The sequence below is a fragment of the Dermacentor albipictus genome, unplaced genomic scaffold, assembly GCF_038994185.2.
Source record: "Dermacentor albipictus isolate Rhodes 1998 colony unplaced genomic scaffold, USDA_Dalb.pri_finalv2 scaffold_18, whole genome shotgun sequence".
In the NCBI taxonomy this organism is placed as follows: domain Eukaryota; kingdom Metazoa; phylum Arthropoda; class Arachnida; order Ixodida; family Ixodidae; genus Dermacentor; species Dermacentor albipictus.
Genome location: NW_027225572.1, coordinates 5,160,334 through 5,174,238, shown reverse-complemented (window position 1 = coordinate 5,174,238; position 13,905 = coordinate 5,160,334). Strand labels below are relative to the sequence as shown.

Here is a 13,905-nt window from a genome sequence, read left to right as displayed (position 1 = left end):
GCAGGCCTTACGTGCCCCTTTCCCATCGCCGTGGATTCTTCAACCAGCTACAGAATCTAAGCCATCCCGGCATACGTGCCTCTACCAGCCTCGTGGCCGACCGCTATGTCTGGCCTTCCATGCAGCGGGATTGCCGCACCTGGGCGCGCTCCTGCATTCAATGCCAGCGCGCTAAAGTCACCAGACATGTCACTGCACCGCTTGGAGCATTCCCCCAGCCGTCTGGTCGGTTTAAACACGTCAAGCTTCATATCATAGGACTCTTGCCCCCCGCTGGACCCTATCGCTACTGCCTCACCCTATTGAAAAAATGTGTATAATAATTGAACGAGAACTTCTCTACGCTATTATTGCTTCGTAGACTCAACGACATCGTATGTCACATGTGTACGAGTGCACATCGTCGCTGAACGAGATTCTCGTATGGCTACAGTAAGCGAGATCGTTCTCGTGTGGGTATGTTAAACGAGATTATTCTCGCATAGCTATGCTTGGCGATATAGTTCTCGCATGGCTACGCTCAACGATATCGTTCTCGCATGGCTACGCTCCACGATATCGTTCTCGTTTGTGTATGCTACACGAAACTGTTCTCTTCAGCTATGCAAAAGACGCTATTCTTATTTAGCTACATTGTACAAGTGTTCTCATTTGTGTTGAACGAGTCCTATTGTACATGCAATATTTCTGATGAAGTTGCACACAGTAACATCGTCTGCCAGCATTGCAGCGAGTGAATTTCAATCGCACATGAGTCGGGAAATGAGCCAGCTCCGAAGAGGACACTTTTTAGGGCACGCAGCACAAACCATCTTTATTTAGCATCACGCAGCATGGTGGCCAGGTGCTTGTTGAAGTCCTTGAGCCTCCTGGCCTCTGTGTCTACAGCGCTCGGATGGATCGCCACAAAGTGCTCGTATGACTCTGCACAAAAAATGCAAACAAAGCATGTCCTGTTAGATTCCACAAGCCATTGGAACTGACATGCACAGTAGGTGGCTCCGCTGCGTAACTGATTGGGCTAGTTCTGGCACAATATTGAGTGTAAAGCGTGAACATCTCACAGAGAAACCACAAAAATAGAGCACGGAGGCTTACGAGTTTTTTACCAACGTAAATTGATATTTCAACATTAACCACAGCAGTTGAAAGCAAGCGCTCGTCCTCGCATTGTCTTGTTCCCATCTCTGTGAAATGTTTGTGTTTTACAAACAATATAAATGGCTGCAGAATTGCAATAAAACGCCACAGAAATAGTCTAATACATTTCCACACATATTTTACATTAATTAATCAAGTATATACCAGCTCATGCAAGTGACTACACAAATTACACAGCTTTTCGCTACCGCACCGCGGAATATGCAGATGGAAAACACAGCATTGATGCCAGTGCAGAACTATTAATAGGAAAGATTAATGCACCTATAATACCACCATAGAAACTAAGTGATAGTTTTTGTTAGCGAGAGCGCATCACTAAATATGCACATACAGCTATGCATGCCCCTGATGTGTAGATGTAAACTATGTCGGCCCATATAAGAAGATCACCTCTATACAACCCCATCTTACAGCCCATTATATTCGTGGAGAAATAGCACCATGTGATAGGCATTGCTCCTTTAACTTCAACACACTTCGCAATCGTTATGAAATCATGAGCTAGCAGGACAGGGTCTACTTACTTCGAACTGCACCAAGTTTCTCTGGTGTTAATGCTGGCTTTGCCTCGCCACCTTCCTTCAGTTTGCGCATGCAAACTTTGCCCGTGACACTCTTGCCGACCAATTCATGTGGCTGCCACAGGCACCGGGCAACCTCCCTGGCAAACGTGCTGTCTGTCTTTGCTTGATTGACCCACCTCCACTTGTTGGCACAGATAAATAGGCCATTTCCAATGTGAACCTACGAAAGATAAAAATTGCAAAAGATTAATTACTCAAATACAAAAGAGCATATGTACTCTCAGAAAAAGTCTCTGTTCTTGAAATAATGGATAAAAAAAGGTAACAGTTATTAAGGAAAAGTAGGTTGCCAAACAGTGATGGCACTCAAGGATAAAACCAAGATATATGCAAAAGGTTCAAAGTTTACGCCCTGACTGTAGGAAGCCCTAGTCGATGAAGCTTCACTGATAATGGCCCAGGGACAACAATTCTACCTCGGAGGATTCACCACATTTAATCCCACAGACAGCGACAAGCACCTTTTGTACGGGATATACTAGTTTTTATTTAGACTTGAGAAAAAGTCTAGGGAAGCAGATGAGAAGAGTAGAAAACCACAGTAAAACTTATTGCACGCTTAAGGAGCTGCTTTGTCCCAGAGCTAGCAATCTTACCCTTGAGGCTGAAAACTGTTCTTGCAGTACCCCAGTGAGCTCAAATTACACATGCGGTGAAAGAAGGGGTGTAATACAGTAATACCTCATTCATTCAAATTTCACAGGACTGGAACTAAATTCTGAATTAACCAAATGTTGAATTGTTAAGGGTATGAAAAGAAAAAAAAACAAATGTTCACACCAACACACTTTTATAATGAATCAATCCGCAAATCCTGTTTCTACTTCACATATAAGCAGTGCAGGAGCTGCAGATGTCATTTCGCGAGTGATCATACTGCTCCCAGCGGCAAGGGCCTTGAGGAAGTACTTTCTTTGCAGTGCAGTCATAGCACAAGACTTGGCCGCATCTTTGTCGGAGGCATGCTATTCACTACCACATGTCCATCCCGATAATTTTTTCACCACTGAGCTGGCTGTACAACAGATTATACAACAATCTCAATGTAACTGGCTGATTTGATGCACGCCTGGCCACAGTACAATCACTATCCTCAATAGCCACCATGTTTGTGAGACAGCATGCATTGCACCAAGTCCCAATGAACTACTACTTGTCACAACAGCTGCGAACGAAACCGTGGTCATGATCATCACGACTACAGAGGGCAATTATGCAGTTCTGAAGGCAGGTGGCCAATGCAGTGTCATGCAAGGCAGCTAGCAAATGCGAGAATAAAGACACAACAAGGCATGACACATTTTGGCATCCCTGTACAATTTCCCCCGATGACAAGGCAATGTTGACTTGCTGTGTCATTTCAGTTGGACACTGGCACTGCTTTTGCTCTTTTGCATTGCACAGTAGTCGCACACCTTGCTCAGAGCCCGAGTCATTAGGCAATACCTAATGTCACGTGCAGTGTTGAACTAATTGAATAGAAGTACTCATCCTCTGGAGGAAAAAAAATGCCTTACAATACAATACAGAAAGGATGACAGGACAGAAAGGGCACTAGTCTTCAACTGGTTTCATGGCATTGAAAAAAAAGCTCTTAATGTTACACAATAGCATAAGCAACTGTTCAACACATGGTACTTTCCCCAAACCACATTCCACGCACATGTAGGATACCACCGTTAGCATGGGTTTTTCTTTATTGGGTAGCGCAACAGATGCAGGACTTAAACTATATCAGATATCTTTTATGCAATGAGCTTCCTGCAACATTCTGCATTACTCTATTATTTTTTCTCTCCTAGAACGTATGCTGCCAGTTCCTTATGGTATAGTGACAAAGGCACAATGTAAACGCACTTGTCTACTAAGTACTTAATATGAACAGCTTCTATTACACCACATGTCAGCTGCTGTCCGGCCCTGCCCCGATTCTGCACTGGTCAAAGGTGCAACCACACTTTCTACAATGGCACGCTACTGACTAACTGCCAAATTTCTTTACATTGTTATGCTCCCGTAGCCAATCATTCAGGCATCATCCTGTTTGTCCTACATAGAGAATCTAAAGCACTGCAGGTGTATTGCCCGATGATGCACGAGGCACAATCAACAAACTTATTTTCACGCTTTTTTTCGCAGTGGAGTTTGGCATCATCATTTGGGTTAGTCATCCGGCATACCCTTGCTAGCTTGTTAGGTGCAGAGAATACTAGTTGTACATTCAATCGCTGGCCAATCTTTTTCGAGTTGTGTGATAACTTATGTATTTAATAAAAAGAAAAGCATCGCAGTTGAAAAACAATTTGTCGTGGTCTGGAACTCGAACCCGGGACCACTGCCTTTCCGGGGCAGCCGCTCTACCATGCGAGCTAACCAAGCGGCTAGTAGATGGCAGGGCGAAGTCAAATTTGTCGACAACTCGAAGCACAGGCAAGAGGATGACCTAATAGGTCTACAGAAACCCGCAAGTTGGAGAGAAGTAATTAATAAAGGGTAAAGCAGACATCCAACCGTTCATAGCAATTGCCAAGATATTCTTGCAGAAAAAAAGGGGTTGATTAGCAGCCGAGAAAACTCAAACCAAACTTTATTTTTGCTCTCTTTTCTCGTACTGAATGTTGCCTAGAGTCGTGGCTGCGAATGATTTGCGGTTGCAGATTATCAATGCCTTGGCACGCCCCTATTTACCTTGCGGTTTTCCGCAGAAATATTAGGTCAAACTCTTGCCTTTAATTGCTTCGAGTTGTCAACAAGTTCGACTTCGCCCTGCCATCTGCTAGCCGCAGGTTAGCTCAGATGGTAGAGCGGCTGCCCCGGAAAGGCAGTGGTCCCGGGTTCCAGTCCCAGACCAGGACAAATTGTTTTTTAACTGCGAGGCTTTTCTTTTTATTAAATACATAAGTTATCACACAACTCAAAAAAGATTGGCCAGCAATTGAATGTACAACTAGTATTCTCTGCACCTAACAAGCTAGCAAGGCTATGCTGGATGACTAACCTGAATGCTGTTGCCAAACACCACTGCGTCATCTGCCACTTACACCTGCAATACAATCTGCAATCTTATGTAGGACAAACAGGATGATGCCTGAATGATTGGCTACGGGAGCATAACAGTGTAAATAAATTTGGCAGTGAGTCACTGGCCCAATATTGTAGAAAGTGTGGTTGCACATTTGTTTGACCAGTGCAGTATCGTGGGCAGAGCCAGACAACCGCTGACATGCGAGGTAATAGAAGCTGTTCATACTCGGTACTTAGCAGACAGGAGCGTCAGCACTCCGTCCCTGTCACCATCCCATAAAGAACTTGGTTAATTAAAAAGTGATGTTTGCGTGCTGTCATTTACAGGATGTCACACCATTGTGGACGTGTGGAGAGTCCATAAAAGGACATCTTCCTTTCCAAAATAAGCAGTTGGGAGCTAGCACCATATGCGGTAGTCATTTATCTGTCCCTGCATTTTAACCGATATTGAGGCTCCCAGTACGAGACCAACTAGACTGAATCAAGGCCTTGGCACACTACTTAGTAAACATGGTAAGAACTCCTGAGCTGCCTTATCATACTACAGTAATACCGTGTTAACTCAAACTCTCATATTGTAACCAACAGTTACAACAGCCGTTTCTGCGAAAACTGATTTATGCTGGGCGAACCTGTGCCCGTCAACAAAAACCGACTGAGCACTCAACAACAACAAAAACGTCCCTCGAGCTTCGCTCCTTCGAACGTCGTCCTCCTCTTTCTCGCCTGCTGTCGCGTGCCAATCGTCCGATTCTCGCGCACGAGCCGCCGGCCTGTCAGCACCGGCCGAGCGTTGCCTTGCGGTGCTTTGCTTGACGCTCGCGGTGTGGCGGCTACGCAGTTGGGATATGTCGGTCGTTTTTGTCTTCTCGTAATGCTGGCGGCATTAGCCCCCTCCGAAGAAGCATCGTCCCGATGCGTAGGTAAGGCCTAGAGAGGCCAACTGCTTTGGAAGGACAGTGGTCAGAGGATGGCCGGTGCTAGGCTTGGTCGTATGTGCAACTTCTGTTAATCAATGTCGTTCGTAGTATGGCTTCATTCGTTCTACGTGTACGACCTCTGGGCGAGTTCTGCGTCGTGTGGAGCAGACTTGGCCGTCAGGAGTTACCTCGTAGTTTAAGGGACTTAACCGGCGAAGTACTTTGTAAGGGCCAAAGTAACGGCGCAGTAACTTCTCCGAAAGGCCGGGTGTACGTATAGGCGTCCATACCCACACTTTGTCTCCGGGGTTGTACTGTACCTCTCTTCGCCCTAGGTTGTACCGGTTTGCGTCCACGTGTTGCTGTTGTATGATACGGTGCCTTGCCAACTGCCGTGCTTCTTCTGCCCTTTCTATGTACTCGCTAACGTCAGGGTCGTCTTCGGTGCTGTTGTCTACAGGTAACATCGCGTCCAGTGTGGTTGTTACTGTCCGACCGTAAACAAGTTCAAATGGCGTGAAATGTGTCGTTTCTTGTACTACAGTATTATACGCAAAGGTGGCATATGGTAGAATACTGTCCCATGTCCGAGGCTCGACGTCCACGTACATTGAGATCATGTCAGCGAGCGTTCTATTGAGCCGTTCAGTCAGGCCGTTTGTTTGTGGATGGTACGCTGTGGTTTTCCTATGAGCAGTATGGGTTAGTTTCATAACAGACTGCATCAAACGGGCCACAAAAGGTGTTCCTTTGTCTGTTATGAGTACCCTAGGTGCGCCATGTCGTAATACTATGTCTGTGACAAAAAACTGAGCCACTTCAACGGCGGTTCTTTTTGTAAGAGAACAGGTCTCAGCATACCGGGTCAAATAATCGGTTGCTACCACAATCCACCGCTTTCCTGAGGTTGAAACTGGAAATGGTCCAAGTAAATCCACTCCTATTTGTTCAAATGGCGCTGTTGGTGGCTGTATCGGTTGTAGAAAACCTGCTGGTTTGAGTGGCGGTGTTTTGCGTCTTTGACAATCTCGGCCCGATTTGACATAGTGCTGCACTGAATTCATCAACTTCGGCCATTAACATTTCTGGCGGATTCTCGACAGAGTCCTACTAACGCCTAAGTGGCCAGCTGCAGGGTCATCATGGCAAGCTTCTAAGATTTCAGCTCGCAGCGATGATGGTACGAGAAGTAGAAACGTCTCACCACTGTGCTCGAAGTTTCGTTTGTAGAGGACGTTGTTCCGGAGGACATACGAACACAATCCGCGAACGAAAACTCGAGGCACTTTCACTTGTCGACCCTCCAGGTACTCGATGAGCAGGAGTGATTCCGGATCAGTACGCTGATGATGAGCCATTTCCGTCGTGTTCACAGCCCCAAGAAATGGGAAATCTTGCTCGTATTCAGGTGACGTAGTTTCGATTGGTGCGCGTGATAAGCAGTCAGCATCATTGTGCTTGAGACCGGACTTGTAAACGACCGTAATGTCATACTCCTGGAGACGCAAACTCCATCTAGCGAGTCTTCCAGAAGGGTCCTTGAGGTTCGCCAGCCAGCACAATGAGTGATGGTCGCTTATGGCTCGAAACGGTCTGCCTTATAAGTAAGGCCGGAACTTACTGATGGCCCATATAACCGCCAGGCATTCCTTTTCTGTAGCCGAGTAATTTGTCTCGGCTTTCGATAAGGTACGGATTGCGTACGCAATGACTTTTTCTTCTCCATTCTGCCACTGAATAAGTATAGCACCGAGACCAACGTTACTCGCGTCGGTGTGGATGTCCGTTTCGGCATTTTCATCAAAATGGGCAAGTATAGGAGGACTCTGCAAACGCTGTCGTAGTTCAGAGAAGGCGTCTTCTTGTTCTTTCTCCCAAGAAAAAGGGACATCTTCTTTTGTCAGTCGCGTGAGTGGTTCGGCAATTTTAGAAAAATTTTCTACGAAACGCCTGTAGTAGGCACACAGTCCCAGGAAACGTCTAATAGTTTTTTTGTCTCTTGGCTTCGGAAACATTTCTACTGCAGTGATCTTCTCAGGATCGGGACGGACGCCTTCAGCACTGAAAATGTGTCCGAGGAAGCGGAGCTCGCGAAAGCCGAAGTGGCATTTTTCAGGTTTTATGGTCAATCCCGCCGTGCGAATAGCATCCAGAACTGCTCTCAGTCGCTGCACGTGCTGCTCGAATGTAGTGGAGAAGACCACCACATCATCAAGGTAGACGAGGCACGACTGCCATTTCAGTCCGGAGAGAACAGTGTCCATCATCCGTTGGAAAGTGGCTGGCGCAGAACACAGACCAAATGGAAGCACCTTAAACTCGTATAAACCATCCGGTGTCACAAATGCCGTTTTTTCGCGATCTCGCTCGTCCACTTCTATCTGCCAGTATCCGCTTTTGAGATCCAGAGAAGAGAAGAAGTAAGCATTGCGTAGTTTGTCCAAGGTGTCGATGCGGGGGAGTGGATAAACATCCCGCTTCGTGACGAGGTTGAGTTTCCTGTAGTCAACACAAAATCGTAGCGTGTTATCCTTCTTTTTGACTAGGACTACCGGAGATGCCCATGAACTATTGGATGGTTGTATTACATCGTCCTTGAGCATTTCCTGTACTTGACTTCTTATCGCTTCTCCTTCCTTTGGAGCTACTCGGTAAGGGTGTGGCGAACTGGTCTTGCAGGTTCTTCAACCACAATACGGTGTTTTGCAACGGGAGTACGACGGACTTTCGATGAAGTCGAAAAGCATTCCGCAAACTCTGTGACCAAGTTCACAATCTCATCTCTTTGTAGTGATGACAGCTCTCGGTCAATGTCGATAGAGGTAAGGACACTGTCTAAGGTGGCAGAAGCTGGTGATGCTGCATCGAGGGTTGACACACCTGCAAATTGTGCATAGTCATGAAGAGACGCTATGGCTGTTCCCTTCGCCACTTGTTGTGCCTCATTGCCAAAGTTAGTCAAAAGGACGTCCGCATATCTGTTACGCAGGTGAACTAGGCCTCTTGCCACGCATATTTGCTTTTCCAGTAGCAGCCCGATATTTCTGTCTTCAAGTCCCTCAAAGTCACGAAATATGTCGCTCCTTACAACGACAGTCATACTGCACCGTGCCGGCACCGTCACGTCTTCATCCACAATACGAAGAGAGGAAATATGTGGCTCTTCTGTATCAGAAATGGTAACAGCATTTTCTGTGGAAAACAACACGCGTGATTCTTGCAAGTCGATAATTGCGCCATTCGTTCGCAAAAAGTCCATGCCCAGTATCAGATCACGGGAACACTCAGGGAGAACAATAAAGCTGCTGACGTATGTAAAGCCTCTAATTCTGATTCTTGCTGTGCACATTCCTACGGGGTCGACTAAGTGTCCCCCCGCTGTACGTATTGGAGATCCGGTCCAATGGGTCAATACCTTTTTCAATTTTCTGGCGAGTACACTGCTAATAACTGAATAGTCCGCACCAGTGTCTATCAATGCAGTCACTTCGAAGTCGTCGATGATGACGCGCAACTCGGAAGTAACGGTGTCATCACTGCGCTTGTCCGTCGTTTCGTCACTGCCCTCGTCTTGTCGGATTGGCGATGGAGGGCCTTCGGTGTTCCGGGCGTCAGCGGCCTTGCCTCCACAGGTCGCTGGCTCTAGTTTTCCCGTCGCGGACTTTGGGAGCGTCGCCTCGGTGAAATGGAAGCGGGACGCGGACTGGGCGACCTATAACGCGTAGGCGCTGCTGATCGATGTTCATGTTGCTGGGTGTTCCGAACAGTTTGGCGCGTAGATAAAAATGCCTCAATCTCATAAGGGCGCTCACCGTTTCGGGGGCAAGGTGCATTCACAGAAAAGCCACGCAGTCCTACTCGGCGATACTGGCATTCCCGGTATAGGTGACCAGCCTCTCCACAGTGATAGCAGAGGGGACGCCGGTCTGCAGTGCGCCACACATCGCTTTTACGTGGGCTTCCTTCTGGCATGGGCTGCACATTGCGAGGAAGTACCTGGGGTATTGTGGCCGTTCGTCCAAAGTCGGCGCGTCCTAGGTCCTGACGTAAAGCTTGGGCGTACGACATCCGCGGCTGACGCTCTGGCTGTGCGTGGGGCCGTATCTGAGGCTCTGGCTCACAAATTACTTGCCGGACTTCTTCACGTACAACATCAGCAAGGGAGAACACCGTAGGAGGGCTTTGGGCCAGCTGCAGTTTCTGCAGCTCTTCTCGTACGACGGACCTCACCATTTCGCGTAGGATGTCCATGTTGTTGGGGAGGGCTCCTGACCCAACGTCAAATGATGCGACGCATACATCTTTGTTGTACTGCCGCGCACGCTGCTGCAGCGTCTTCTCCATCGTCGTCGCCTCTGATCGAAATTCGGCTACAGAACGGGGCGGGTTACGAACCAGGCCGGCAAAGAGTTCCTGTTTCACACCGCGCATTAGGTGCCGCAATTTCTTGTCCTCAGCCATGTCTGGGTCGGCTCGGCGGAAGAGGTGGGTCATGTCTTCAATGTACATGGTCACACTTTCGTTGTTCCGCTGGTTCCTCGCCTGAAGAGCGGCTTCTGCCCTCTCTCGGCGGTCCGTGCTCGGGTATGTAGCTAGCAGCTCTCGTCGGAAGTCGTTCCACGATGATAGCGACGCTTCGTGGTTCTGAAACCACGTGCGTGCAGATTCCTCCAGCGCGAAGTACACATACCGGAGTTTCTTTGACTCGTCCCAGCCGTTACACCTGGCGACACGCTCGAAGTTTTCGAGCCAGTCCTCGGCATCCTCAAATGTGTCTCCGTGGAAGGATTCTGGCGTCCGGGGTGAGTCAACGACGACGTGAGAAGGGGTTATTTGAGTAGCCATCGCACTAGTACCTCGGCTGGCTGCCGCCGCTGCCCTTGGTGAATCGGCGAGAGGACCAAACTCGGGGGCCTCACCTCGTATGCGGCGACTCGTGCGTTGGTGGACAGGCGTTAATTCTGTTGGTTCCAAACTTCGGGGATCCGGGCTACCTTCCCTTGCGTGTGTGGGGCTTGGAATCATACCCAGCACCTCCACCAGATATGTAACCAACAGTTACAACAGCCGTTTCTGCGAAAACTGATTTATGCTGGGCGAACCTGTGCCCGTCAACAAAAACCGACTGAGCACTCAACAACAACAAAAACGTCCCTCGAGCTTCGCTCCTTCGAACGTCGCCCGCCCCTTTCTCGCCTGCTGTCGCGTGCCAATCGTCCGATTCTCGCGCACGAGCCGCCGGCCTGTCAGCACCGGCCGAGCGTTGCCTTGCGGTGCTTTGCTTGACGCTCGCGGTGTGGCGGCTACGCAGTTGGGATATGTCGGTCGTCTTTGTCTTCTCGTAATGCTGGCGGCAATATCTAAGAAAAAATCGGCAGTGGAATTTTTCCAAGGCATCGAACTATTTTTGGACCAAATAGCGGATACCTCAAAATCTTCACTAAGAGTGGAACAAGAACTCTGCCGCAGGACCGTTAAACAAGCTTCGCGCAAGACTGCTGCACCTACCACGAAGTGGACACTTTCCTAGGATGTGAACTCAGAACCTAGTGGCATAACAACTTTGTCAAGCAACCATGTAGCGCATCATGTGATGGGAGAGACATGCGCAGAGGCAGGCCTTGCAAAATAGCATGCTTGACACAGTTCGTTGTGTTCGCTTTGTGCAACGCATGCTATTTACCATCAGAGGTCTAATTTCCGTTTTACTTTTATTCTACACAATGCTCGCGGCACTGAATTTTAGTCTATACAGCATAGAATAAAAACCCATGTGCAGCATGCGTTTCGGTATGCCCTGCTTGCATATAGCGCATACTCGTGAATGCTCACATCGCTTTCTGTGGCAGGGTACCCTGTAAGTCTGTGCTACTTGTGTTGCATAGTAGAAAGCGACATGAGCATTTACAAGTGTGTGCTATGCAACCAGGATGTACCGGTGATAGGTGAATTTACTGACACCGAAATCGCTGGGATGGCTACAAATGGAAGGGGCGGTGAAGGCAATGATAATGAAAGACCTAAAAAGGTGCCGACATCTGCTGAAACAAGAAACGTGCTTTACTTGCTTAGAAATAATGTTAAATGCAGCGTCGGGAACGATCAGCTCATGCGATGTGTGAAGCGGCTCGAGGACGCTTTTCTAGGTCCAGGAGCTACCACGAAGCAGACCAGCCCTACGCACTTTTCATGCACAGAGTAAGACTGCATTGCCACAAAATGGAGCCGATTGATATCTCTGGCATGTTTTTATTTATTTCTTTGAAACCTTTATGTTTAGCTGTTGTTGAAAAGCTTGTCATTAGCAGTAAATTTTTTTAAAACGAACTCAACTTTTCACTGCAATTTCCATGACTGATTATTTGGAAAATTCACTTGTCTCAAAATTTTTTCCAGATTTTACTACTTTCAGTTAACAAGGTATTACTGCAAATAAGTACTCTTATAAACAAACCATTGCTCATAGACGATGGATGTCGACTTTTCCTGCTCACCCAGCAATGCACCACTGCTAGCAGAGCATTCATTTTAATAGACGAATAAAACAATTGTAGGAGTGGTACATTCCCAGAAATACGAATTTTAGTGGAATAATGACAATCTTTATAGGCACTGCAAATGAACTTGAAATACTAGCACGTCAGCACCTGTTATTTCTGCAGAACACTGCTGTACTGGCTGCTTTGACAACTGCATACACTAAGCTCCACAGTTAGTACTGAGTAAAGTAGTCGGCACATATTCTCGTTTATAATGACATAAACTAGTTTGATTCAGATAAGCAAACACAGCTTGCCTTTCCACCAACTGGTGTGAAGAGTGGAGCTTCCACACCCAGCTCTGCAAGTACTGGGACTGTCCCCTGAAATAAAAGCAGCACACCTATGTGGTTAGCCAACCTACCTTTCCTAGTTTTTTCTGTTTTACACAAAAAATATCAAACCTGACATTAGAAAGAATACCCTACAGAAGACTGCATACAATAAGCATGCATAATCAGTGAATGTGATTATACCTCATTTCCACATTGCTTGTGCATCAAGCACGTGCTATAAGACTAGCCAGCATCGCCGCTGGCAAAAAGTAAACTACAAACTACGTAAGCAGAACCTATCTGGAGATACATTGAAAGTTTTTTTTTATAAATGGTTCTTCAATGCTATAAACACAAATTTTCCCATGCCAAACAAGTTCATTAGTGTAGCATTCAATTACCACATAGTCAAACCTCAGGATAGCAAAAGCCTGAGACATTATTCTGGCTACAATGAAATAAGGTTTTCAGCTGTTGGAGAATTGTAAAAAAATCCACAATCTTTGTTTTGATTTTTTTAGGGCTTTCCTAGATTCGTCATTCCACCATGGGTTGCGACGATTCTTTGCCAGTCCGTTAAATTGTTTAATACATTTTGTTGCAGCATCAATAACACAATCAGTTAGGTATGCCACAGCATCATCTACGTTAAAATCAGAATTGTCATCACCGCCTAAATATGCGAGTTCTCGAAAAAAGTTCCCAGTTTGCTGATTCGAGGTTCCATTAAGGAAAATGCGGACAGCATGCATCTGGTTTTGTTACCTTTAATGTAATTGGGAAGTAGTCACTCCCATAGGGGTTCTTCGGAACAGACCACTCCAGGTACGGAAATAGTGAGCTCGAAACTATGCTCAAGTCTATGGACGAGTATACTTTATGTGTAACAGTGTAGTATGTTGGTTCTTTTTTGTTCAATAAGCAGTACCTAAAGAAAACAAAATTTTCTATCAGGCGCCCACACGCATCCGCACATGCGTTGCCCCACATGGGCCTATGTGCATTTAGATCACCACGACTATATATGGTGGAGGAAGTTCATCGATCAAGCTGTGAAACTCTGCTTTAGTAAGTTGATAGGAAGGGGAGACGTACATCAAACTAACCGTAATTAGCCGACCAAATAGCACAGCTCGTAATGCAACTGCCTCGAGGGAGGTTCAGAGATTTATTTGCCGACATTCACCGCCCTTATAGGCTATTACGGCTACACGCCCTGAGAAGGTGAGTGCATCATCACGGTCTTTGAGGAAAGTGGCGTATTGTCTTAGAAAGTTTTTCTGCATTAATATTAGGTGTGTTTCTTGTACACACGGCACCTTTGGAGTGAATTTGCGGAGGAGTTCTTTAACATCGTCAAGGTTGTGAAGAAGTCCGCTCACGTTCCATTGTAATA

General features: G+C 46.9%; 1 protein-coding gene across 1 annotated transcript; it reads right to left on the bottom strand.

The window, feature by feature from the left end:
• Nucleotides 1-814: 814 nt before the first annotated feature.
• LOC139052106 (BEN domain-containing protein 5-like) lies at nt 815-10,156 on the bottom strand. The gene is made up of 3 exons (XM_070529205.1): nt 9,824-10,156; nt 1,689-1,908; nt 815-924 (listed from the first exon to the last, which is right to left on the bottom strand). Exons 1-3 carry the CDS (start codon nt 10,154-10,156, stop codon nt 815-817), a joined length of 663 nt encoding a protein of 220 aa, XP_070385306.1.
• Nucleotides 10,157-13,905: the final 3,749 nt, after the last annotated feature.

Coding starts and splice junctions, on each gene's coding strand:
- LOC139052106 (XM_070529205.1), bottom strand. CDS start 10,156: ATGGCTGAGGACAAGAAATTGCGGCACCTAATGCGCGGTGTGAAACAG. Junction 1,909..9,823: donor TACGTGAAGAAGTCCGGCAA/GTAATTTGTGAG, acceptor TATCTTTCGTAG/GTTCACATTGGAAATGGCCT. Junction 925..1,688: donor GAAACTTGGTGCAGTTCGAA/GTAAGTAGACCC, acceptor TTTTTTGTGCAG/AGTCATACGAGCACTTTGTG.